General features: G+C 44.3%; 1 protein-coding gene across 1 annotated transcript in view; it reads right to left on the bottom strand.

Annotated features, from left to right (window-relative positions):
* Nucleotides 1-6,738, bottom strand: part of DSTYK (dual serine/threonine and tyrosine protein kinase) — a gene marked incomplete at its 5' end in the record, with an annotated part of 48,741 nt that extends 42,003 nt beyond the window's left edge. The window contains one exon of the mRNA XM_080825278.1: nt 6,471-6,738. Coding sequence (XP_080681404.1) covers nt 6,471-6,738 — 268 coding nt within the window. The remainder of the gene's footprint in view (nt 1-6,470) is intronic.
* Between the last annotated feature and the right edge of the window lie 18,775 nt (nt 6,739-25,513).

Genomic DNA, 25,513 nt, shown 5'->3' with positions numbered 1-25,513 from the left:
GTTCTGTTTTAGGGGTCCAGCTAGTAAAATGTGGGCAGAAACACAAACACCCCTATCTTTAATGGGGAGGAAATGTCCTTCTGAGGTGGGAAAAAGCATCATTCCAATACCTACCAGTCATGGAAATGATGTGACAGGCGTTTCTTTGCCCACTATGTATAAAACGCTACGGCAGGCATTACGGGGGACACAGAGAGGAATAAAACATGGTCTTTACCCTTAGGGATCCACAAGCTAGTAAGTGGGATAAACAAATATATCCACAGCAACCATGCAAACAACAGAACAACATACATACGAAAGCATGTTCTGTATGTCCAGAACCTATAGGAATTGAGCAAAAGGTACAAGGTGAAATGCACATTTCCCTTCGACAACGTATTTCTTGAGGTTTTATTTTCAAAAGACTGTTTTTGAGAAGTACATGTACTGCAGGAAGTGAGACGGAGAACAGAAGAATAGAGAAATAAAAGGAGGTGCTGGCAAGGTGGACAGAGCAAAACCAAATTTAAAAACCAGAATGGATTTTTGTTTAAATCCATGTTTTCCTTAAAAACCACTTCCAAGGCTGAAGAACTAAACATACTGAAATCAGTGACGACATTTCAGACTAAACTACACACACAGCAAATCTTAAAGGTAATTACGTCTTTTCTTTTGAAGGTGGGCAGGATTACCTATGCCTTTTCACAGTGGGCTGCGCTGTGCCATGGGAAACAGATCATCCCAGGAGGGCAAGATTAGGAAGGGAGAGGCTGTGAAGGTAAAGGTACAAAGAGCCATCGCTTTAGGGGGATAAGGAGGGGCTTCCTCCCAGGGAACAGGAGGTAGCAAAATCAGCAAAGAGGGGCCGGGTGCCCTTAATGTCAGGGACTAGAAAGGGGAATAAGAAGCTGGAGTAGGCAGGGTCATGTTAGACTCAATCCAATCAGAGAGTCTCCCACTGAAGTCAATTACGGCTCCATAGCTGGGCTCTGACTCATTTGTAACAAAATCTCTCCATTGCCAGGGTGCATTTTATATTCTCATGGCCAGGTCAGAAAAGAACAAGGAGGGAATGACAGAAGCAGAACTGGACTGGGGAGTTCAGAGACGCGGGACTGAATCTGCCTCCAGCTCAAAACTGCTCGGTCCCACATTCCATCCTTCTGTCCTTCTGCTCCTCTTTTTCTTCCCCCAACCCACCATGCTCCAGCCTCCTATTCCAGTGCTCACCAACTACATATACACACACACACTCAAACAGCCGCTTCCATTTAGCACTAAGTATATGCCTGCACTAAGTGCTTTAAAGTAGATCATCTCTAAATGTCACAACAACTTTGGGATATAGACATTAGCACTCCCTTTTTATGTATGTATGTATTTAGATACAATTCACCCTCTTAAAGTGTATAATTCAGTCTTTTTTAGCATATTCACAAAGCTGTGCACCCATCACCACAACCTAGTTCTGGAACATTTTCATTCTCCAAAATGAAATCCCACACCATTAGCAGTCACTCCGCATTTTCCTCTCTCCTCATTCGCTGGCAATCACTAACAGACCTTCTATCTTTATGATTTGCCTATTCTGGGCATTTCACACAGATGGAATCATCCGATATACAGCATTTCATACCACTACCATTTCACATAGGAAGGAGCCAAGACTCAACGAGGTTGAGCAACTTGCCCAAGGCACACAGTGAATAAGAGGCTGAACTACAAGGAAACCCAGTCTGATTCCAATGCTTGTGTGTGCTTTTCAACCACTATCAAGTCGCTTCCATACAGGAAGAAAAGTGAGAGAGAAAGCGAAAGTTTCCAACCCGCTTGGGGTCATGAAAGTCAGACTTAAGAACCACAATTACAGCACCATCCCTGCAGAGGTTACACCGAAGAGTCAAATCTGATCAGGGCGAACTACTTTCTAGAAAGCACACCTATCGCAGTCTCTGGCTGTTTCACCCCACAACCTGACGTCCCACCACCCAGCCACAGGAAGAAGGCAGCTCCATGAAACCAGGCTTTAAACAAGCACCTCTCTCCCCAATTTTCTGTCTCTCCCCCAATGTCTCTGCCACTTAATTACCATACTGATTTCCGTCTAAAGAGTCAAAGAAAAATGTCTATTTCAAATAAGTGTACTACTGCTCTCCCTCTTCTTTTAAATTCTGGCAACCAGTTCATACTAGGAGTGAAAAAGAAGGCAAAGAATGTTGGACAAACTAAGCTGTTTGCTAACCAAAGGCAAAAAGCTATAGAAACCTAAGAATTGTAAGTCCCATAAAATGCCTATAATCTAGCCATATCTTAGCTCTCTGCCATTTTTCTGCCATAGGTGCTGCCTGAGTATATGACTGACATCAGACTGTCCCTTTCTGGAGGACCAACTTCAGGTCTTCCTCCTCCTTTTCATCCCTCCAACAGAAACAAATAACAGGTGCACTGTAATGATGATAATTATAATTCTTTTTTTTTTTAAGATTTTATTTATTTATTTGAGAGAGAGAGAGAGAGCACGAGAGGGAGGAGGGTCAGAGGGAGAAACAGAGTCCCCGCTGAGCAGCGAGCCCGATGCGGGACTCAATCCTGAGACTCTGGGATCATGACCTGGGCTGAAGGCAGTCGCTTAACCAACTGAGCCACTCAGGTGCCCTCTTTTTCCTTTCTTAAGAGAAAAATATAGATGGGAAAGACTGATTCCCACCAGCCTAAGGCCACAGTCAATGTCTTTATTTGACTCTTTTTGTCCCCTATACCAGATACTTAAATGTTTACTGAATAACTATGGAATAGTATGACCTACCTATAATACCTACACAGCACAGTAACAGGCACTATGGCTAAACACGCACAGTACCATATATTAACTCCCAACAACCCTAAGGGCAAGCACTAGTGTTAGAATCCCCGGGGCCAGACGAGGAAACTGGCACAGCACAGCTGCGCTGTGCCCAAGGTCATCCAGTTATGAAGGAGTGGAAACAGGACTGAGGAATGCAGCGCAGAGGACAGCACTCCAACTAGACACATTTGAGTCATTCCAACATCTTCCTATGTTTATGATACGCTACAACTGCTAAGAAATCTGTTGGATCACAAAACAAGAAAAATACTTTTCCCTCTGCTACTTTGTAACACTCCATTCTGACTTTTTTCAAAGAAGTTCTCAAAACCTTTATCTCATCACTTCTGAAACCTCTGACAGAGGAAAATAACAGATAAAGGGGCTCTCATTCCCTGGAGTTTGGTGAAAAGAAGGCCAACAATCTGGGCAGCAGAGGAGGAATGGAATTTTTACTTGTAATTCAGTCTGCTTTGCACCGGCCGGGCAAAGGTACTTTTTAGCTCCTAAAACATCATGTACATTATATACTCTCGAAACTGCCTCCGAAGAATACAAAACTGTCAAAATTAAGGAGAAAGTATTATTTTGGGGTCCTTCCCATCTCCTCCGTGGTTAAAAGTGCTATAATAAAAATATGGAGTTAACCAATGATCTTCAGTTGCTCAAATACTATACTACATCCAACTCAGAAGCACACTTCCACTCTGCAATGATGATTAAAGCCTTCTAGAAGGGGCGCCTGGGTGGCTCAGTCAGCTATGGGTCTGCCTTCGGCTCAGGTCATAATCTCAGGGTCCTGGGATGGAGTCCCAGGGTGGGCTCCCTGCTCAGCGGGAAGTCTGCTTGTCCCTCAACCATACCCCCACTTGTGCAAGCTCCCTCCCACTCTCTCTCTCTAAATAAATAAATAAAATCTTTAAAAAAAAAAAAGGAAAAAAAACCTTCCAGAGATTTGTTAGGTTAGGAATTGACTGTTCCTTTCACTCATATGTGGAATTGAAAAAACAAACGAAAAGGGCAAAGAGGGGCTTCTGGGTGGCTCAGTCCTTAAGCGCCTGCCTTTAGCTCAGGTCATGATCCCGGGGGTCCTGGGACTGAGCCCTGCATCAGGCTCCCTGTTCAGCAGGAAGCCTATTTCTCCCTCTCCCACTCCTCCTGCTTGTGTTCCCTCTCTCACTGTTTCTTTCTCCGTCAAATAAATAAATAAAAATCTTTAAAAAAAAAAAAAAAAGGAAAAAGAAATGGGCAAAGAAAAAAAAAAGAGACAAAACAGAACCGGTGGTTGCCAGAGAGGAGGTGGGTAGGGGTTGGGTAAAATAGATAAAGAGAATTTAAAAAGTTTTTTTGAGTGTTTCTGCTCTTAATATTCCAAGTTCCTATTCAGAAACCAACATTCGCAAAAGAAAGTTGAGAAAGCCTCTGAGTGAACTTGACCTTGCAAAGATAGCCTGTAAAAGGAGAAAACAAGAGCTAGCTGTCTTCTAAGGAGCGGTTTCTACTTTCCAACACAGTGACCTAAACAGCGGGAAAAATGGCATTCCCAAAATATATATAGTAAGTGCCACCTCACTAATTTTCCCTGATATCAGCTCATTTTCACCTCCAAAGACAAAACTGTCCATATTGAAAGAAATGGAAGCATTTTATGGAACAAAATCAAATTGTTCCCAGTCCAGTCATCGGCACGCTACCCTGGTTTTTATTTCAGATGGACAGACTCCAGAGGGTGAAGAGAATTAGTTGAATACAATACGCAAAGATTAGTTCATGATGCAGTCAACTAGAAAAGCCAATGAGGCAAGATACAAAGGGTACATTTGTCTTTAACTTGCCTTTTAAAGAATTAAAATAAGAGCACGTCAAAGTGCCTTGAAAACCTCCATCTCTTTGATTTTTTTTTCAGTAGTGATTCTAAAATAAATAGTTGTTTTAAAGTAACAGCAATAGAGGACTCTTTTAGGTAAGCTATAAGAAAAACTTGTGAGCAGGGAAGCTGCTGGAAAGCACAGCTGGGGGGAGAGGTGAAAGTACAAATTCTGAGGATCATCTCTGAAGACATCAGCCCTTCTTGCCAGGTCTCTGACAGCCTCTACAGGTCCGTTTTCAGAACAGCAAATCTCTGGGCATAGAACGCCAAAACCACCCCTCCAGAAACACTATCATGCCGTTCCTCCCATGCTTATTACATCCAGGCCAACTAAATGGAACAGTATTGTTTAAGATCGTATCAGAATCTTGCTATCTTACTTTGATCACCATTTCTGGAGTCTCAGACAAATTTAAGATACCAAACAGGCAACTTTGGGAATGCAGGATCCAACACACACGAACTCTGAAGACTTCAACAATTCACTCTGTTCTGAGCCTCCTGTTCAAGTGTGTGGCATCTAAATGTGTGCTTCGGGGCACCTGGGTGGCTCAATCGTTCGGTGTCTGCCTTCCGCTCAGGTCATGATCCCGGGGTCCTGGGATCGAGCCCCGCATCGGGCTCCCTGTCTGGCGGGAAGCCTGCTTCTCCTTCTCCCACTGCCCCTGCTTGTGTTCCTGCTCTTGCTGTCTCTCTCTCTGTCAAATAAATAAAATCTTTAAAAAATAAAATAAATGTGTGCTTCCCAAAGTGTGTTTGTAGACCATTTGCAACAGAACCCCCAGTGGCATTCCATGTTTAGATCCTCAGGATCCACCCAGAAGACCTACGCTATCTGTGGGGTAAAGCACGAGACATTTTTAATGCTAATTTGGTTTCAGTGCACATTTAAGTTTGAGAATCACTAAATTAAACCCCCTGACTTATTTGCTATGTTGGCCCCAGGGTACTTGCCCACATGGGACGCCAGTCCCTTCTCCCTTCCAATCTATTTCCTAATTAGACGCAATACTTAACAAATCCTCCGGTTCCCCACCAACAACAGTTGAAGAGGAAGCGAGAAATCAGAAAAGATCAAAGCCCCTGCAGGATTTTAAGTGCTTCAGGGACTCTAGCACACCCCAGGGAGAATCAAGGCAAGAACGCTCAGCACCACCACCGCCAACAAACCCGATCCCTTCCCTCTCTAACTTCTTCACCAGAAGCACGAGCAACCGCTGGCACCCCTCAGACAGCTACTTGTTTCAGCGATCCAGCCCCGTTTAGAGTACAGTCCTACTTCTTCACAGACTTGCCACGCGATTGGTGCAAAAGCATTGCACATAATCACACACGCGCGCACAACACACACAATCCACGCCAGTTCCTGGCCTCCTCGGGCTCCCGGGGCTCCCCGCCTGCTGCTCTTCCTCTGCCTGCCCACTCCTCCATCCCTAGGCGGGTCTCCGACCACCGCGGCCGACCTCCCACTCGGAGCGACCCTCCCCGTTCTCCGGGGGACCCCGGCCCCTGCGCAGGGCCCGCTGGCTCGGCGCCCCGCAGCCCGCTCCTGGAGCTCCGAGCGGCCCCCGCGCGCCCCTCGCCCACCCCCGCCCCGAGGGATGCCCGCCCACGGCCTCGCCGATCCAGACGGCCCAGGCCGGGTGGCCCCGCCACGCCGCCCCGCTCCCACTTTCCGCCCCTTCCCGGCCTGTTCTGCAGGGACAGGGGTGCGGTCCGCCCTCCAGCTGGCCCCTCCAGCCCTGTCTCCGCCGCCGCTGCCCTCCTTACCCGCCTGCAGCCCGGGCTCGGCGACGTCGCCGGCAGGGCCGCGCTCGGCCCCGCCGCCGCCGCCCGTGGGGGAGGAGGGACAACTGTGGCTGTGGGAGCACTTGATGTCGCGGAAGAACTTCTGGGTTTCCCGCAGGTTCTGCCGCAGACGGCCCAGGTAGCGGCGGTAGCGGCCGAAGCCCCGGCACAGCTCGCGGATCATTCCGCCGCCGCCCGGGCCGGGACCCGAGACTGGCTCGCTCCCCCACGGCACCCCGTCGCCCTCCATCTCTCCAGCCTCCTCTGTCCGGCCGGCTCGGTCCCCGGCCCGCTGGCCCCCGCTTCCCTGCTCTCCGCCCCCCTCCCCACCCCAGCGCTCCGGGGGAGGAGGAATCCGCCTCCCGACGCCCCCGCCTGCAGTCGCCCGGGCTTCCAACCTCCGTCACCGCCGTTGAAAACAAACCAACCCGCAGTGCGCCGCCAGCGGAACCTTTGTCTCCACTCTCCGGGAGAGTGAGGGAAGGATCAGTGGGACGCGCCGTCCCTTTGCGGGGTCTCCTGGGACTTGTAGTCTGGGCCGTGTAGTCTGGGCGGTCCGAGCTCGGAAACCTGGGGATGGTGGATGGGGCTGATTCCCCGTGGACCCTCACGGGTTCTTGTTATCACAAGCTCTCCTCATTTCAAAACGTGTTCCCGCGCTCTGCATGGAGACGAGAGAGAGGAGGCTGCAGAATCCGGCATCAGTAGAAGTGGGGTGTCTTACTGAAATCAGAGTAAAAGATTTCAATAGCAAAGAGAAGGAAGGAAACAAGACGGAGGCCAGTAATACCTCCATGACTACCCTAAATGGTTCTCACTTTCCGGATACAGTAGATACTGGGGAATCTGCTGAAAATACCCTAGAAATAGGGAAACGTTCCTGTTTGTATTGCGTCCCCTTCTTCTGATTTTCCTTCTCCAGGTGTGGAAAGGGGGGATGTGAAAGGGTTCTTAAAGAGCTTTAAGCTGAAGTTCTTTGGTTTCTGGAAGTCAAGAGACTGGGCTGGGTAAGGGGAAGTTGAGGTTTGCAGCTTTTCAGACCAGTTCTGATTATCTTCACTTGGCTTCTGCTAATATAGGCTTTTATTGACACAGACTGCCACGGAGCCCTGGATACAGTTACGAAAAACGCAAAACTGAACAACCACCTCTTTCTCGCCTGCTGCTTTCTCCTCTCTTCTACAGGCACAGTGCCTTCCTTGCTTGCTGTAGAAAAACCCCATCTCTCATCCAGGCCACACCTGTGCTCCAACAGGGTGGATGGTGTAGTTCAATTGAATTTAAGAAGAGACTTGAGTTTGACCCTGAATTCCTCTGATGTCTTGTCTTGGACTTAGGAAGCAAGGGCTTGGACTAGTTGATCTTCAAGCCCTTTTGGCTCTAAAATTTTGTAAGTCTTGTTTCAAAATGTTTGCTTCTGTCTCCCAGCCTCTCATCCCTTGAGTGCAAGTGCTTTTAGCAAAGGAATGTCATGATAATTGGGCTAATTCAATGTAAAATGTGAAGGCATTACATTTCCAGTGGCTTTTAGGATCTTATAAAAAGGGGTCACCAATTCACGTGAGTCTCTGCTTGTTAAGTGGGTGTGGAAGACTACAGGTTGGGAGGGAGCCTCAAATTCTTTCTCATGTCCTCCCTCCCTTTTAAACTTGCTCGCACATTCTTCACTGGCCACTCCTCATTTCTCAAGACCTCCATGCAACCCCTAAAAGGCTCAGTAAAACATGAATGAAAATGCAAAATGGAAAGTTTAATACAAGATGGTTGATACTGTTTCAAAGAAGCAGCTGCAGGGGTGCCTGGCTGGTGTACTTGGTTGAGCCCCCAACTCTGGCTCAGATCATGATCTCAGGATCCTGGGATCGAGCCCCACGTCGGGCTCCGCACTCCACAGAGTCTGCTTGAGATTCTCTCTCTCCTTGTTCCTCTGACCCTCCTGCCTGGAAGTCATCAGGGAGAGCATTATGTCAAGTAAAGGCCATGGAGCTCATCCTTTTATTTATTTATATGTATATTTTTTTACGTGGAGCCTGAACTCAGAACCCTGAGATGGAGACCTGAGCTGAGACCAAGAGTCAGTCAACTGACTGAGCCACCCACATGCCCCTGCTCGTTCTTTAAAAAACTATTCACTAGTACTTTATTTTTAAAATAAGTAATATAAGACTGTAGTATAAGGTGCACAAGCTACAAAGGTTATACAGGGAAAACTAAGTCTTTCTTCTACTTCCTGTCTCCCAGTCACCTAGTTCTCCTCCTAGGAGGTAACCCCGTTGCAGATATAGGAATGTACCTTTAAACTCAATTGAGAGCATACTATTCTGCCCTTACAGACTCTTTCACACCAGAATATAAAGATCTGCCTCATTCTTTTTTGCTGTATAATATACTACCATGTGTATTGGTATATTTTATTTATCAGGTGCTCTGCTGACTGGAGTGCCTGGGTGGCTCAGTTGGTTAAGCATCTGCTTTTGGCTCAGGTCATAACCCCAGAGTCCTGGGATCGAACCCTGCATCAGGCTCCCTGCTCCACAGGACGCCTGCTTCTCCCTCTTCCACTCCCCCTGCTTGTGTTCCCTCTCTCTCTGTCAAATAAATAAATATTTTTTTTAAAAAAAGCATCTATCTTTTGCCAGGACTCTGGGATCTATCCCCACATTGGACTCCCAGCAGGGAGGCTGCTTCCCCCTGTTCCTGTGCTCCTCCCCCTGCTTGTGCTCTCACTCTCTGTCAAATAAATAAATAAAATGAAAAAAAAAAAAAAAAAGTCCCCTACTGGTGAGCCTGTAGTTTTTTTGCAGTCTTTTGCTACTACAAACAATGCTACCATAAGGAAACTTATACATACATGATTTAGAAATTTGAATATGTGTATGTCTCATCTCTATTTTTGCTTTGCTGAGGAAAGTCATCCTTTGTTTCCTGCTACTTAAAATCTTAAATACGCAAAAGTCAGTGAACTTTTCCTAAATCCCAATCAGCTACATGTAAAAACACACATTTTATTCAAATATCTAAGGACAAACGGAAGAGAATAAAGATTTGAGTGGTATCAAGAGAGAACTTAGGTTAGAGTAGGAAAACATTCCTCAAAAGCGAGGAGAGTTAGGGCAGTTAATGAGGATGAGCACACAGATGTACTTTTGTTCCCTCCTACAACACCACAAAAATGACAGTAGTGGGTTTTTTAAGTGTGAACCCACAATAATGAGAGGAGCCAGTAGGGAAAACAAAAACAAAAAAGGGAGAAGGTAGAAAGCAAATAGACATGCGTTAACTAAGTTAAGTTAACCTGCAGAAACCCGAACCTTAAATCCAAAGTGGAAAAAGCCGAGGCCCAACCTGATTTGTACCTGCCCAGTCCCTCAAGTCTCCAGACTTGGTGGCGGTGGCTCCCCACACCTCCCCCACCCCGCACCGCTGGTGCCCACCAGAGAGGTATAGGACAGCAAGGGCTGTCACCTACAGGTGGTACCCTGGGCAGGGATTAAAATAAGAATTTCGAGAGCTGTTCAAGATGGCCAGGTTGCCTCTCCCTTCTTCAATGGCTGTGCTCCTTTCTCTAAAAGAAGACTGAAGTATTTATTCTCCAGAGAGGGTCAAGAGGTGTCTCTGTGTAATAAAATGGGAGATAACTGGATTTCTGGATATTGGATGCTCAGATCCCCAGGCCTCTTCCACCATTCAATTCCTACATCTCTGGCTACCAGACATTTACCTTCCAGAGAGGAAATGCGACGTGTCTTCTTCAAGGACTCTGACCAACCCAAGAGGAAAAGCCCAAAGATACTGACATCAGAACAGAGACTTTGGAGCACCTGGGTGGCTCAGTCGGTTGAGCGTCTGCTTTCAGCTCTGGTCGTGATCCTGGGGTCCTAGGATCCAGCCCCGAATCTGGCTCCACATCTGGCTCCCTGCTCAGTGGGGACCCCACTTATCCCTCTCCTCCCAGCTCCTGCTCTCCCTTGCTACCTCTGCCTCTGTTTTTCAAATAAATAATAAAATCTTTTAAAAAAATAAAAGTAAAAAATTTCGAGTCCCACATTGGGCTCTCTGCTCAGCGGGGAGTCTGCTTCCCCCCCCTCTCTCTGCCTGCCTCTCTGCCTGCTTGTGATCTCGGTCTCTGTCAAATAAATAAATAAAATCTTAAAAAAAAAAAAGAAGTAAAAAATAAAATAAAATGTTTAAAAAATAACAGTTTTTTTAAATTTTATTTATTTTGGCAGAGAGAGATCACAAGTAGGCAGAGAGGCAGGCAGAGAGAGAGGGGGAAGCAGGCTCCCCGCTGAGCAGAGAGCCCGATGTGGGGCTCCATCCCAGGACCCTGAGACCATGACCTGAGCTGAAGGCAGAGGCTTTAACCCACTGAGCCCCCCAGGCGCCCAAGAACAGATTTTTTAAATTGAGATATAATTGACATTAAAGTTTATGTTAGTTTCAGGTATACAATGTAATGATTCACTATTTGTGCATATTCAACATAAGTCTAGTTAACATCCATTACCATACCTAAAGAATTTTTTCTTGTGATGAGAAATTTTGAGACTTACTCTCTCTTTTTTTTTTTTTTGATACTTACTCTCTTAGCAACTTTCAAATATGTGATACAGTATTATTAGCACCAGTCACCATGCTATAGGTGACATCCCCGTGACTTATTTGTTTCACATCTGGACGTTTGCTTCTTTTGACTCCTTTCACCTATTTTGTCCCATCCCCCTACTCTACCTCTTGCAACCACCAATCCAGAGCACAGATTTTTTTTGTTTGTTTTTTTGGCTTGTTCACTGCTCTCTTTCTAGCACCCAGAACAGTGTCTGTGACTTAGTAGGTGTTCCTTGGACATTTGTCAATGAATGTTCACTGTAGATATCTTTAAATATTCAGGACAGCACAAAGGAGAACATAAAAACTACTCATATTTTTACTATCCAGTAAGAACAAGTTCCTCTTGGAACTATGACAAGTTCCTCTTGGTTAGATGATATGATTTCTAGAGAGATTTCAAAGTCTTCTTTTGTTTGTTTATTTTTATATTTTAATATATATTTTTTGAAGATTTTATTTATTTGCTAGAGAGACAGCAAATAAAGAAGCAGGAGGAGAGGCAGTAGGAGAGGGAGAAGCAAACTCCTTGCTGAGCAGGTAGCCCCATCTGGGGCTCGATCCCAGGACCCTGGAATAATGACCATGATCAGACGCTTAACCCATACGAATGACAGGTGACCCTATTTTTCATTTTTCTTACATAAGCTCCATGCTCAATGCCGTGCTTGAAATCATGACCCTGAGATCAAGAGATCAGCCCTACCAACTGAGCCAGCCAAGTGTCCCAAGACTCTGGAGTCTTGATCCTCATGTTCATGTAGGTGGAAATCAGGTGCTTTTTGTGGAATGCCAAAAGACAATAACATTCATTTCTGCAGTGTGAATTAGGAACAAGTTCACCAAGAGAATAACTGTTCTCTATTAAGCAACATAAAATCACAATCACGAATCTGAGGATTTAGGGGGCGCCTGGCTGGCTTTCTCCGTAGAGAATGCGACTCTTGATCTTGGGGTTGTGAGTTTGAGTCTTACATTGGGTGTAGAGATTACTTAAAAATAAAATCTTTTCTTTAAAAGATATTATTTATTTATTTGACACAGAGAGAGAGATCACAAGTAGGCAGAGCAGCAGGCAGGGGGGGGGGAAGCAAGCTCCCTGCTGAGCAGAGAGCCCTACGTGGGGGGCTCGATCCCAGGACCCTGAGACCATGAGCTGAGCTGAAGGCAGAAGCTTAACCCACTGAGCCACCCAAGCACCCCCAAAATAAAATCTTTTTGAGTAGAAATCCAAGAATTTAAAAACCTACAAATTAAAAGGAAAAAAAATACTACAATCGACATTTTGAGTTTTCCATAAGTATTTCTTTACTACTGTTCAATTATTGTCATCTTCTGAAGTGATAGTCAGGCAAATGATAGTCAACTCCAAAGAAGAGAAAGAAAATGATGGAAGGAAAGACAAGAAAATATAATTCATTGACTTAATTTGATCCATGAATTAGAAAAAGTTCACCATTATCAAGTTTAGCTGCAGGACATATCTTCCTCTAGCTCAAAACTGATTTCCAAGGGAATATGCTCTGTTCTTGACAATCTGGCTTCTTATTTTGTGTATTGCTGGTGCTAGAGCAGTGCTTCTCAAAGTTTAATGGACGCAGGAATCATGCAGGCATACTGTCAAAATACACTTGATTCAGTAGGTCTGGGTAATGCCAATGCTGCTGATCTGGGGACCACACTTAGGGTAGTAAGGGTGTGTAGAGAGCAGGAGGGAGCAAAACCTCATGGTTAAGGACATAGGTCTTGGAATCAAAGAAACCTGCATTCATTTTTTTAAGATTTTATTTTTAAGTAATCTCCACACGCAACATAGGGCTTGAACCTCACATTTCTGAGATTAAGAGTTGCATGCTCTACTGACGGAGCCAGCCAAGGGCCCCAGAGACGTGCATTCAAATCCTGACTCTACCCTTTCCCATTTGTATGTCTTGGAGACCTTAACTTATTTTCTATAAATCTTAGGTTCTTATCTGAAAAATTGTGAGCATCGAAAGAACAGTGCTGGGATGCCTGGCTGATTCAGTCGGTAGAACCTGCAACTTTTGCTTTCTAGGGTGGTAAATTCACGTCCCACGCTGGGTGTGATTTAAAAGATTACTTAAATTTAAGTAAGATTTAAGATTTATTTAAAATTTTTTTAAATTTATTTATTTGTTAGAGAGAGAGAGCGAGCGAGCACAGGCAGACAGAGTGGCAGGCAGAGGCAGAGGGAGAAGCAGGCTCCCCGCCGAGCAAGGAGCCCGATGTGGGACTCGATCCCAGGACCCTGAGATCATGACCTGAGCCGAAAGCAGCCGCTTAACCCACCGAGCCACCCAGGCGTCCCATAAGATTTATTTAAATTTAAGAGATTACTGGGGCACCTGGGTGGCTCGGTGGGTTAAGCCGCTGCCTTCGGCTCGGGTCATGATCTCAGGGTCCTGGGATCGAGTCCCACATCGGGCTCTCTGCTCAGCGGGGAGCCTGCTTCCCTCTCTCTCTCTCTGCCTGCCTCTCTGTCTACTGTGATCTCTCTCTCTCTGTCAAATAAATAAATAAAATATTTAAAAAAAATTTAAGAGATTACTTAAAAATAAAACCTTGAAAAAAAAAAAGCTATGCCGGTGCTCGCTTTGGCAGCACATATACTAAAAAAAAGTGATGCCAATTGTAAATCTCAAAATATGTTGCAAAAAAAAAGTTAAAGCATTATCTAACACATAATAAGAGCTCAAAATATGGCCACTGTTTTTTTTTTTTTATCAATTGTGTTATCATTATTACAGACCTGAATTGTAGTCCTGACATGCTAGTATATAAACTTGGGCAGGAGGTTGGCCCTTCTTTTTTTTTTTTTTTTAAGATTTTTATTTATTTATTTGACAGACAGAGATCACAAGCAGGCAGAGAAGCAGGCAGAGAGAGAAGGAGCGGAAGCCAAGCTCCCCACCGAGCAGAGAGCCCCATGTGGGGCCCGATCCCAGGACCCTGGGATCATGACCTGAGCTGAAGGCAGAGGCTTTAACCCACTGAGCCACCCAGGCGCCCCAAGTTTGGCCCTTCTGAGTCTTGGTTTTCTCATCCATCAAATGGGATAATAATAGTGCCCACCTCAAAAGGTTATTGTGAAGATTAAAATGGGGGGAAAAGTATAAAAAATACTTAGCACAGAGCCTACCAGATGAAAGGCACTCGATAGAAGGTCATTGAAGTTATGACTGCTATAAGCCTTGGTTTTGCCCCTGGCTCTGTGACTTCTGGTAAAAGAATCCTAAGGTTGTGTTCAACATCACTGTGTTGGTGGGAGGATGGAATGAGCTATAGTAAATGAAAGGGTTTTGGAAATGAACTCCTGTAAAAATTTAAGGAAAAGCATCAGAGTCAGAATCTGACCTGAGTTCCAGCCCGAGATGTGCTAATATATTACTTTGTGATCTTAAGGACATGACTTCATCCATATAGTGGGGCTAGTAATACTGACCTCACAGGGTCATGAAGATTACATGAAATAACGTGTAAAGTGTTTAGTACCTTGCCTGGTATATAAAAGTGCTTGGTAAATGTTTTCCTTCCTATGTATAGTAGTTACATTCAAGGTTATTCATTTTTCCAAGGAGGATAGTATTTCTAAAAATATTTCAGTTTTGTTTGTGAGATTCTCTCCATGAAGATTTATTAGGTTGAAGATTAAAGGTCTATAAAACTGAACTTCTAAATGTATTCTATTTAATTATACATCAAATATCTTCCCAATTCTGAATATTTCATCAGTGGTGTCCCTGGCTGTTGGAAGGCAGGGCCTGGGGAGGAAAAACAATCAATTAAAAAGAATTTGGTAGAACCCTAAATAGGGATCATCTTTGTTTTACCGCCAAGTAGAACAAAGTTTCCAGAAATTTTTTAGAGGAACGGAAGTAACTGACCCAAAGCTTTCTAGCAGAAGCCCTGGACATACTGTTACCACCATTCATTTCTCATTAGTAAGAGAAGATTGCTACTGTTTTTTCAGGTCTAAATGGTTTTCATCCTTTCTGTACTATGTTGCCTGACACTTCAGTGGAACCCATTTTAGACTAATTTCCTTACTTGCTCAGAATAAAACCCTGCAACAAGTTATATTCTTGTACCTCTCTGCTGATCTTGGATGAAGATGGATAGATGAAAATCTGCCAATAATACCCTCTCCTAGGTCAACACTATCTAGGTAGAGGTTTTCTAGAAGATTCTGAAGCCTGTGGGGTTTTTTTGTTTGTTTGTTTGTTTGTTTTTTGAAGCCTGTGTTCTAAACATATTCTACCTGGCTTAGTCTGTATCTATATGTGCCAAACATGATGCGTGATATAAAGAGGGTGCTCAGTATATATTAGCCAAAAGAAGCTATTTTTTTCCTACCGTCCTCCTGCTACTTCCTTGCTCATGAATCTAGCTCTGCAGGGAAGTGGTTTAAGGGAGGCGGGAGGAGCATTCTGAAGCAACTGTGGATGGAAAGCAGGCATCCTGGTCATGAGAACCTTCCCCACCTCCAAACTGTCAGGAGAGAGACCTCTATCTAACAAGTGCTTCTATCTATCTTCTAAATGCTTGGAAAACAAGCCTGGAACCTAGCTGAGCCACCTTTCTAGATGCCAGTGTTTGGGGTTCCTATCCTTTTCCTAGAGCTGACTCCAGTTGTATGGTTTGAGGACCGCTTTCCCAGTAGGGCATAGTGATCCATTTAGGCAAGTTTCCTGATGACACCTGCACACACTTCCTACATAGGGAGTATGCAATTTTTTTAAGGGCATGGAGGAAGAAAGGAGGGAAATAGTATAACATTTAAAACATCATAAATAATAAGTACTTTCTGGGGCACCTGGGTGGCTCAGTTGGTTAAGCATCTGCATTCGCCTCAGGTCATGATCCCGGGGTCCTAGGATCAAATTCCTCATGGGCTCCCTGCTCAGCGGGGAGCCTGCTTCCCTCTCTCCCTCTGCTGTTCCCCCTGCTCATGCTCTCTGCATCAAATAAATAAATAAAATCTTTCTTTTAAAATATTTTATTCACTTATTTGACAGACAGAGATCACAAGTAGACAGAGAGGCAGGCAGAGTGAGAGGAGGAAGCAGGCTCCTTGCTGAGCAGAGAGCCAGATTCGGGGCTCGATCCCAAGACCCTGGGATCATGACCTGAGCCGAAGGCAGAGGCTTTAACCCACTGAGCCACCCAGGAAGCCCAATAAATAAAATATTTAAAAAGTAAGTAAATCAATCAATCAAATCTTAAAATAATAAAAATAAAATAAAATAAAAAACAAGTACTTTCCAAATAAAATTTTCAGTGGTCCCATATTCCAGCATAAAACTTACAATTACTGCTTAGTACTCCCTTCCCATCTTTTTTTTTTCTTTTTTAAGACTTTATTTATTTACTTCACAGAAAGACACAGCAAGAGAGGGAACACAAGCAAGGGGAGAGGCAGAGGGAGAAGCAGGCTCCCTGCTGAGCAGAAAGGCCAGTGCGGGGCTCGATCCCAGGACCCTGGGATCATGACCTGAGCAGAAGGCAGACACTTAACGACTGAGCCACCCAGGCACCCCACTCCCTTCCCATCTTTATCCATGCTTTATATCAACTTTAGTTCTCACAAAGGATCCTGGAAAGATGGATATCTTATCTTTGTTTTATAAATGTGAAAATCAATACTTAGGTCAAGTGGATTTGTCCACATGTTTGTCGGACTCCTTATCTATCTAGCTCAGGACAATTTTCCATTCTGATGCTTTCATTTTATGTTCTGTAAAGAAGTCTTTTTGTGTTCCTATACACTTATCATACGGATCTCTTCAACGGCAGCTAACATTCCACTGCAGTCTCAGACCATTGTTACTCACCCGCTTCCTACGCTTGGGCATGTAGGTCGGTTCAGGTTTTCCACTGCTCTAAACAATGCTGCTTTATATTTTGTTGTTATTATTGTTGTGTTGTTGCTTTGTTTTCTTCTTTTGAATTATTTTCCAGGAGGGTATTACTGGGTAAAAGGGTATAGACATTTATATATTTTAAGCTATTTATGTTACTGAATTATACTAAGTCACTGCATCTTGAAAGAGAATATTATCTTCTTTCCCCAGTACCCTGTGAGAGGCATAAGGCAAGCCTGGGTGGACTCACCAGTGAAAACAGCCCTTTGTCCCTCGAGCTGCTTGGGGATGCCCCAGGGCCATATGAGACTCCCTGAAAACGATTTATGACATAATCGAGAATAAGATCTCACATGGGATAGTGTGATCCCCTCCTTCCCAGGAAAGGCTTTCTTAATTAAATTGTCTTTTTCTTTTTGCAGTCACAAGATCAGCAGGTTTTTTCCAGCAACTGACACTTCCCTCCTGATTCAGACTATAGCTCTCCGTTCCCGTGTTGGGAAAAGGGGCAATGGCTGTGAGAAAGCCGTCACTTCCACGCTTGGTTTGTCATTCCAAACGAGGTGCAAAGGGCCGGGGTATAGTACACCAAGGAAAGGGAGACCCGACAGAGCTGAAAAAGGTTTCAGAAACAGTCAGGGGAAGTAAAAACGAGGAAAGTCCCACCGGAATAAGAAAACGCGGTAATTTTGAGAGATATACTAGTATCTCTGCTTCTTAATTCCCTTACATGGCAAAGTACCATTTGAAGTTATTGAAAGGTTTAGGCTGTAATTATATGGCTCGTAAAAGGCACTTAAATGATAGCTGTTTTTAATATTAATAAGCGTGTACCCATTAGCATAGCCTAAGCAACAGAGCAGTGGGCATTGTGGGAGAAGCCACTGAAGGCACACAGAACTGGTTGGGCTAGCTCTCCCAAGTCAGGTGTCAAGTTTTAAACCTCTTGGAGCCTCAGTTTCCCATCTGTGAAAAGGAGGTTATGAAACTTACCTACGAAGTTTGTTTTATAGCCCAGATGGGAGCTTGTGACAGGCAAATAGTAGGTGCTCAATAAATAGGAGATATTATTACTTTTAAACATTGTTCCTTTTCTTAAAATTACGTTCCACACCCAGCATGGAGCCCAATGCAGGGCTTGAACTCACGACTCTGAGATCAAGAACAGAGTCACCCAGGTGCCCCTGGAGATATTATTATTTCACAAATCTATCAATAAATGTGATAAATGTGATATATGTGACCAACCGTGCTTTCTTCAGCAGCACGTATACCAAAATTGGAACAATAAAGAGAAGATCAGCACAGCCCCTGCACAAAGATGACATGCAAATTCATGAAGTATATCATATTTTTCTGATTTAAAATAAATCTACATGTTTGTTGAATTAAAAAAATAATAAATGTGATCAACAAAGTCTTCCCCTACATCAGGGGTTCATAAACTTCAGTGTGCATAAGAATCACCTTGGGTCCTTGTGGCACGTGGATGGCGCAGTGGGTTAAAGCCTCTGCCTCCGGCTCAGGTCATGATCCCGGGGTCCTGGAGTCCCACATCAGGCTCTCTGCTCGGCAGGGAGGCTGCTTCCCTTCCTCTCTCTCTCTGCCTGCCTCTCTGCCTACTTGTGATTTCCATCAAATAAATAAATAAAATCTTAAAAAAAAACCCACAGAAATCTATCTTTTTTTTTTTTTTAGATTTTATTTATTTATTTGGCACAGAGAGAGATCACAAGCAGGCAGAGAGGCAGGCAGAGATAGAGGGGGAAGCAGGCTCCCTGCTGAGCAGAGAGCCCAATTCGGGGCTTGATCCCAGGACCTTGGGATCATGACCTGAGCTGAAGGCAGAGGCTTTAACCCACTGAGCCACCCAGGCACCCCCCAAAAATCTATCTTTAAAAAAAAAAGAATCACCTTGGGTCCTTGTTTCAAGTGTAAGTTTTCAGGTCCCCCCTCCCTGGAAATTCTGTTTCTATCCCTTTGGTATAGGATCTGGGGATCTGAATATATAACTAAATTTCATAACATTGATTTATGTTGCCTGTAATCCACGAACCAGACTTTCTGAGAAACACTGTCCTACGGTCTCAGAGAATAAAAAGAAAAAAATGTTTTTCCCATACGCCATAAAAACTCTATAATATGCAGATATAAGAATAAAAAGATCCGAATATTGAATGATTCTATTTTCAAGATGATTTGTAGCACCCGGGTGACTCAGTAGGTTAAGCTTCTGCCTTCAGCTCAGGTCCTGATCTCAGGATCCTGGGATCAAGCCCCCCAGGCAGGCTCCCTGCTCGGAGGGGAGTCTGCTTCTCCCTCTTTCTCTGCCCCCCAGAATGGCTCCCCGCTTGTGTGCTCTCTCTCTCTTAAATAAATACATAAAATATATTTTTTAAAAGATGACTTATATATTTCTTACCTACTTAAAGACTTCTGAATCATTCTAAAACAACATATTATCCTTTTAACACTCACGATATGGATGAACGTGTGTAAACACCTCTTTCTCAGGGTCATGTCAGTCCCTTAGGAGACCTCTCTCCCCTCTGCACTGGGGGACTTAATGACTCCCCGCCTTGGAATGTTGACACACATCACTATTTCAATCTTTTGTTGTTTTACATTTTGTTTGTGCCTTTTATTTCCCCACCTGGACTTGAATCCATAGGCAGGGACCCTTGTCTTTTCTGGTTCTCTATCTTCCATAGGCATCTTGTAAAGCCTTTGTACATGCTATGTGTTTCATAAATATGTCTGAATGAATGCACATATATTTAACTGTAGACTAGTCCTCATTGATAAATTCTTTACCACAGGAGTGGCTTAGAATTATAGCTGTGAAGGGTGAGCTTTTAGGTTTTTTCACCTTTAGAGCTAGACAGAGCAGGTTGCTGATCTCAGGCCCATGAAAGAAAGTGCTAGAATCCCTCTGAGTCTGTTTTCTCATTTGTACAGTGGGAATAACATTTACCTTGCAGAACTGTTGTGGGGATTAAGTAAGAGAGTGTTCACAAGGTTCCTAGCAAAATGCACGGCACCCGAGTTCTCTTTCAATGGTATGACTGTTTATTCTTATTATCATATCTGAAAGTACCACATAGATGAACAGATGTAATTGCCATAGATATCTCTCTTCAGATGTAAAATAATAAACCACTGATTCTCTCTGAGCAAAGCTGCTATTTTCTTTCTTTTTTTTTCCCCTCTTTTTTCATTTGATTTTATTTTTTTTAAGGTCTAGCCTTTTCAGCTTTAAGTAACAGATTGTCCAGAGGTTTTCTATGGATTCCCTATAGAGATGGGAAAGGACACAAAGCAGTCATTTTACCAATCTCAGACTTTTTTTTTTTTTTTAAGATTTTATTTATTTATTTGACAGGGAGAAACAGCCAGAGAGGGAACACAAGCAGGAGGAGTGGGAGAAGGAGAAGCAGGCTTCCCACTGAGCAGGGAGCCCGATTCGGGGCTCGATCCCAGGACCCTGGGATCATGACCTGAGCTGAAGGCAGATGCTTAACGATGGAACCACCAAGAAACCCCAAGTCCCAGGCTTCCACACAGAGCAGTACAATCAGGGCTTATGTTTACACTTCACAAACCTCCTCTGTTCATAGCCATGATGCTGTGACCTTTCTCCCATACTAAGGAGCAACAAGCACTGAGAATGAAGACTATGCATCCACCTGAAATGAAATGCAGGAACTTCCAGCTTTTTCTACTACAGACAGGAGATGTACCTGTCCCAGGAATGAGCCGGACCCTGGGATCTCCCACACAGGTCTCAGGGACGTTGTGAGAGGAAGGGACATAGGAATGGCAATCTGTTCAGTGTTACTTGTTTAAAACATGACCAGTTAGGGCGCCTGCGTGGCTCAGTGGGTTAAAGCCTCTGCCTTTGGCTCAGGTCATGATCCCAGGGTTTTGGGATTGAGCCCCACATGGGGCTCTCTGCTCAGCAGGGAGCCTGCTTTCCCTTCTCTCTCTGCCTGCCTCTCTGCCTATTTGTGATCTCTCTCTCTCTCTGTCAAATAAATAAATAAAAATTCTTTAAAAAAAAAAAACCAGTCAGGTATCAGAGATTCCATGCTGTGGAGGAAATAACATGTACAATTTTGAATAAAATAAAATTACAGTTTTGTTTCTGAAGGCAAAAAATGGAAACACCTAAGTATCTAAGAAGAAGGGTTAGTAAACAATCCATGATACAGTCACTTGATAGAATGGGTAAGGAGTCGCTTAAAATATTTACTTAGACATATTTCCATGTGGAATAACATGGGAGATGTAATAATATATGGATAATGATTCTGAGTACATTTTAAGGGAAAAAAAACAACAAAATTTAGTATAGACTCAGAGCTTTCTCCAACTCACAAGTGATGCAGACAGAGCCTTCCCGGTCTTGTCTGCCTCTGAGAACAGCCAATAAAAAGCCTGTATTTAGGTGGTGGGATGGTGATGTCATCGACAATCTGGCCAATCTCCCTGACGATTATTTGCATAGTTTACTTCTCCTAATCCAACGAAACCCAATTTTTTTTTAAAGAGGAGCATTGAGTGGAAGTGGAAATCTCTAAGAGAAAGGGAGGAAAATTACATTAACAAAGGAATATTTATAATGATGTTGGTATCACAATTCAGCGATGGAAATTATTATACCTGGTCTCAGTAGAGTACTTTTACCTTCTAAGCAAAGCACTCTTCTTAGTATGTTAAATCTTAAAATAGCTGACCACTATTATCCATTTGATGCTCGAAATATTTTTAAAAGAATTCCTTCAGAGTAGGAAACAGAATTTTCTTGGATAATCTGCAAACCTCTTTCTAATGGCATAAAGAGAAGCCTTTTGAAAATAGAAAAAACAAATAAAGAAACAAAAAAACCCTGCTCTATATTTACCTGTTGATTTTGGCACTTCATCCTCTATAATTAAAGCCTCTTCCATTTATAAAGCTAATTGAACTGGCTGTTGACAAGGGAACAGGATTCCATAACCCTGATCTTTATCCTTCTTGTTTATACACTTACTGGTTTGACAAATTTGATCGTACCAGCAATGCCCCCTTTCATTAGCCTAACTGGAATTTCCTTCCACGAAAAGCATTAAGCTTCATGGAATAATTCTGCTTTTTTCATGTGGCAGACTGGGGGTTTAGATAAGTTTGTTAATTATTTTTGTTTCATTCAGGTTTACTGAGCACATCTATGTGTCAAATGTTTTCATGTGCATTGTCTAGTTTTGTCCTTTGGATAACCGTGTAAGGATAAATGCTGTTAGCTTCTGTTTAGAGATAAGAAAGCCAAGGGCAAGAGAAGTTAAGTGGTTCCCCAAGAACACACAGGGAGTAACAGAACTGGAAGTCTTACAAGGATGGTCTGACCCCAAGACCTGAGACCTTCGCACAACACCGTGTTATTTATTTGTAATTAACTAGTGGTGTCAAAGCAGAATAGAAAATGCTACTCTTGGGGTGCCTGGGTGGGTCAGTGGGTTAAAGCCTCTGCCTTCAGCTCAGGTCATGATCCCAGGGTCCTGGGATCGAGCCCCGCATCAGGCTCTGTGCCCATCAGGGAGCCTGCTCCCCCCACCCCGCTCCCTCTGCCTGCCACTCTGCCTACTTGTGATCTCTGTCTGTCAAATAAATAAATAAAATCTTTTAAAAAAATGCTACTCTTACATACTGAATGCAATCTCTTGCATTGCGAATCTGCAAATTTTTATCTTATCTTGAGCATCAAAACATACTAAACACATACTAAAACATACTAAATACAAAAACACATGCCTGTGTTTTTCCAAAGAAGTCTAGAAAAATAGAATGATCAATCTTTCAAACAGAATTTCAGTCAAAGTCCGTTCAAGTTCTATTTATCTTAGGTACTCAAGAATTTACTATGGCTTATGGAAATTTGCCATCACCTTCAAACTGGCAGTTGCAAGTCACACGGGTCTCTCTGCAGACCTCACCCAAACTTCTTGGGCAGTAGTGTATTCATTCTATAATACGACCTCAGAGAAAGTTCGAATGGGTGAGAAGCAAAGTTAGAACCCTTGAAGTGGGATGTATAACACTTCTGAAACTGGATGACGTCTCTGATAATATCTATGGCCCTCAGTCTGTGCCAGATAACGCCTAAAGGCTTTACACTGATGACCCAAAACCCTCTAAGATAGGTACTGTCATGATCCTCCGTTCCAGATTAGGAAACTGGGGCATAAAGAGGCTGGATAACTTAGCCTCAGTCACACGGTGAGTGGAGAACAGAGCCAGGATTTGTCCCCGAGCAGCCTGGCCACAGAGTCTAGAGCTCTTAACCGCTATGCAACACTGCCTCTCCAAAACGGAATACACAGCCCCAGCCGATTTCAAGAACTGCACCGCAGGCTTCTCTGTTGACCTGCGCGACACCTTACTAAATATGCCTGCGAATAGGAAATTTGGCCATCATGCTATGTGTGTTTGATAACATAATAGTCCAAGTTAAGGCCGACTTCGACCTCGTATAGAAATGGGGCATAATTCAAATGATAATGGTCTCTGCTTTCTTAAAACCTCACAGTAACTCCCTCTACTTTTTTCCCAGCCTCCAGTCAGGTCGTGAACGCGTGCTCACCATTTGTCCAAGGCTACCACTTACCTCCCAGCCTAAGACTTGCTCAGGATCTGGAGGGGTCCCTCATGTCTCTAGAGCAAGTGAGGAGTCAGGTAGGGGGCAGCAGACAACTCTGCCTGCTATTGAACACATGGGAATCTGCTCCCGCTCGTTCTGCTTAGTCCTGCCACGGGCTTCACTGGCACTCTGTCCTTCCCTCATCATTGAAAACGCTAACAGCAGAGTGCCAGGGAAACTTTGTGTTTCCGAGTTGTGCCTGATACCCTGTAGTGGGTATAGGGGGTGGTTCGGAGTTCCCAGCCCATCCTAAAATTCCTATCTTCTAAAAACGGAGCTGCCTAAGTTTAGAAAGTAGCTGCCTGACTGAAGTAAATTCTTAACAACTCAGGCTCTTCTAGGATACACATGAAAATGAGTGGCTGGAATGGGAAAAAGGACGGAGTCAGGAAACTCCTAGGACTGAGGCCAGACTAGCATGGCATGACAGGTATAAACGCGATTGGTAAACTGTAAAACACGTAGTAGGGATCATCGCTGTACTCGCAGACCGAGGGGTCCCTCCCCTGCAGTCTAGTGTCTCCGTTGTTAGCTTGCATCAGAATTTCCTAGAGGGCTTATTAAAACAGACTTCTGGGGGTTCCAGGGTGGCTCAGTGAGTTAAGTGTTTGACTCTCTCTCTCTCTTTTTTTTTTTTAATATTTTATTTATTTGACAGACAGAGATCACAAGTAGGCAGAGAAGCAGGCAGGTGGTAGGTGGGTGGGAAGCAGGCTCCCCGCTGAGCAGAGAGCCCGATGCGGGGTTCCATTCCAGGACCCTGAGATCATGACCTGAGCCAAAGGCAGAGGCTTAACCCACTGAGCCACCCAGGCATCCCAAATGTTCGACTCTTGATTTCAGCTCAGGTCCTCATCTCAGGTCCTCATCCCTCATCTGGGATGAGCCCTGTGAAGGGAAATCTGCACTCAGCCGGGAGTCTGCTTAGGATTTTCTCCCTCTCTCCCTCTCCCTCTGCCTCTCCTCCCCGCTCTCTGTCTCTCTCTCTCTCAAATAAGTAAATAAATCTTTACAAAAATTAACAACAACAACAACAACACCCAGATTTCTGGACTCTATTTCTGATTCTGTAGTTCTTGCTGGTGTCTAAGAATTTGCATTTCTGTTAAGTTTCCGGGTGATGCTGATGCTGCTGCTTCCAGGACCATCCCTTTGAGAACCAGTGGTCTATGCTGCTGCACGAGCAAAAAGCATCATATCCATAGTAAGCACACAGTAGACACTCAGATGGAGTTATTACTCTGCTCCATATCTTGGTAGCCCCAATATTTACTCTCTTCTGCCTCCAGGTTACTAGCACAGTTTGGCTGAGATTCAGCGGAAAAGGAGGTTGCATTCTTTTTCTTCCTTTCCATATGTATCAACCTCCTGCTATTAACACCCCTTCTGATTTAAAAGCCTTTTCATAGTTTGCATTATTATGTTAACTAATTCAGTACTCTCTAATTTCTGAGCATAAAGCTAAAACTCCTATGAGATAGCTACTTAAAGTGGAAGGAGGGGTGAAGGGACAGAAGAGCACCCCCTCCCTCTGCATTTGCAGCTCTGAATGTGGGCATGGGTGTGTGCTGCAGACCACGCATCCTGGAGGGGATCAGTATCTCCCTCGCTGAAGGGCTCTACACACGTAATGTGCAAAGTTAGAGCAAAACGCACTGATGATAAACATTCCTATCTCGCCCCCTCCCTGCCAAATAGAACGAGTGGGTGGGGGAACTCCCAAGAGAGCCTTTTCTGGGAGGGTCCCTCCGGCTCCTGCCAAGACCGCGCCTGGGGTGGCGCGCCGCCCCGCCTCTGCTCCGCAGCCCGCTCTCTGCATTGCCAAAACGCAGCAGCAGAGCCCTCCAGATCCCTCCTGG

Source organism: Martes martes, assembly GCF_963455335.1.
Source record: "Martes martes genome assembly, chromosome: 15".
Taxonomy (NCBI): domain Eukaryota; kingdom Metazoa; phylum Chordata; class Mammalia; order Carnivora; family Mustelidae; genus Martes; species Martes martes.
Note: the sequence above shows the minus strand (reverse complement) of the source record. Positions and strands in the feature narration are given on the sequence as shown.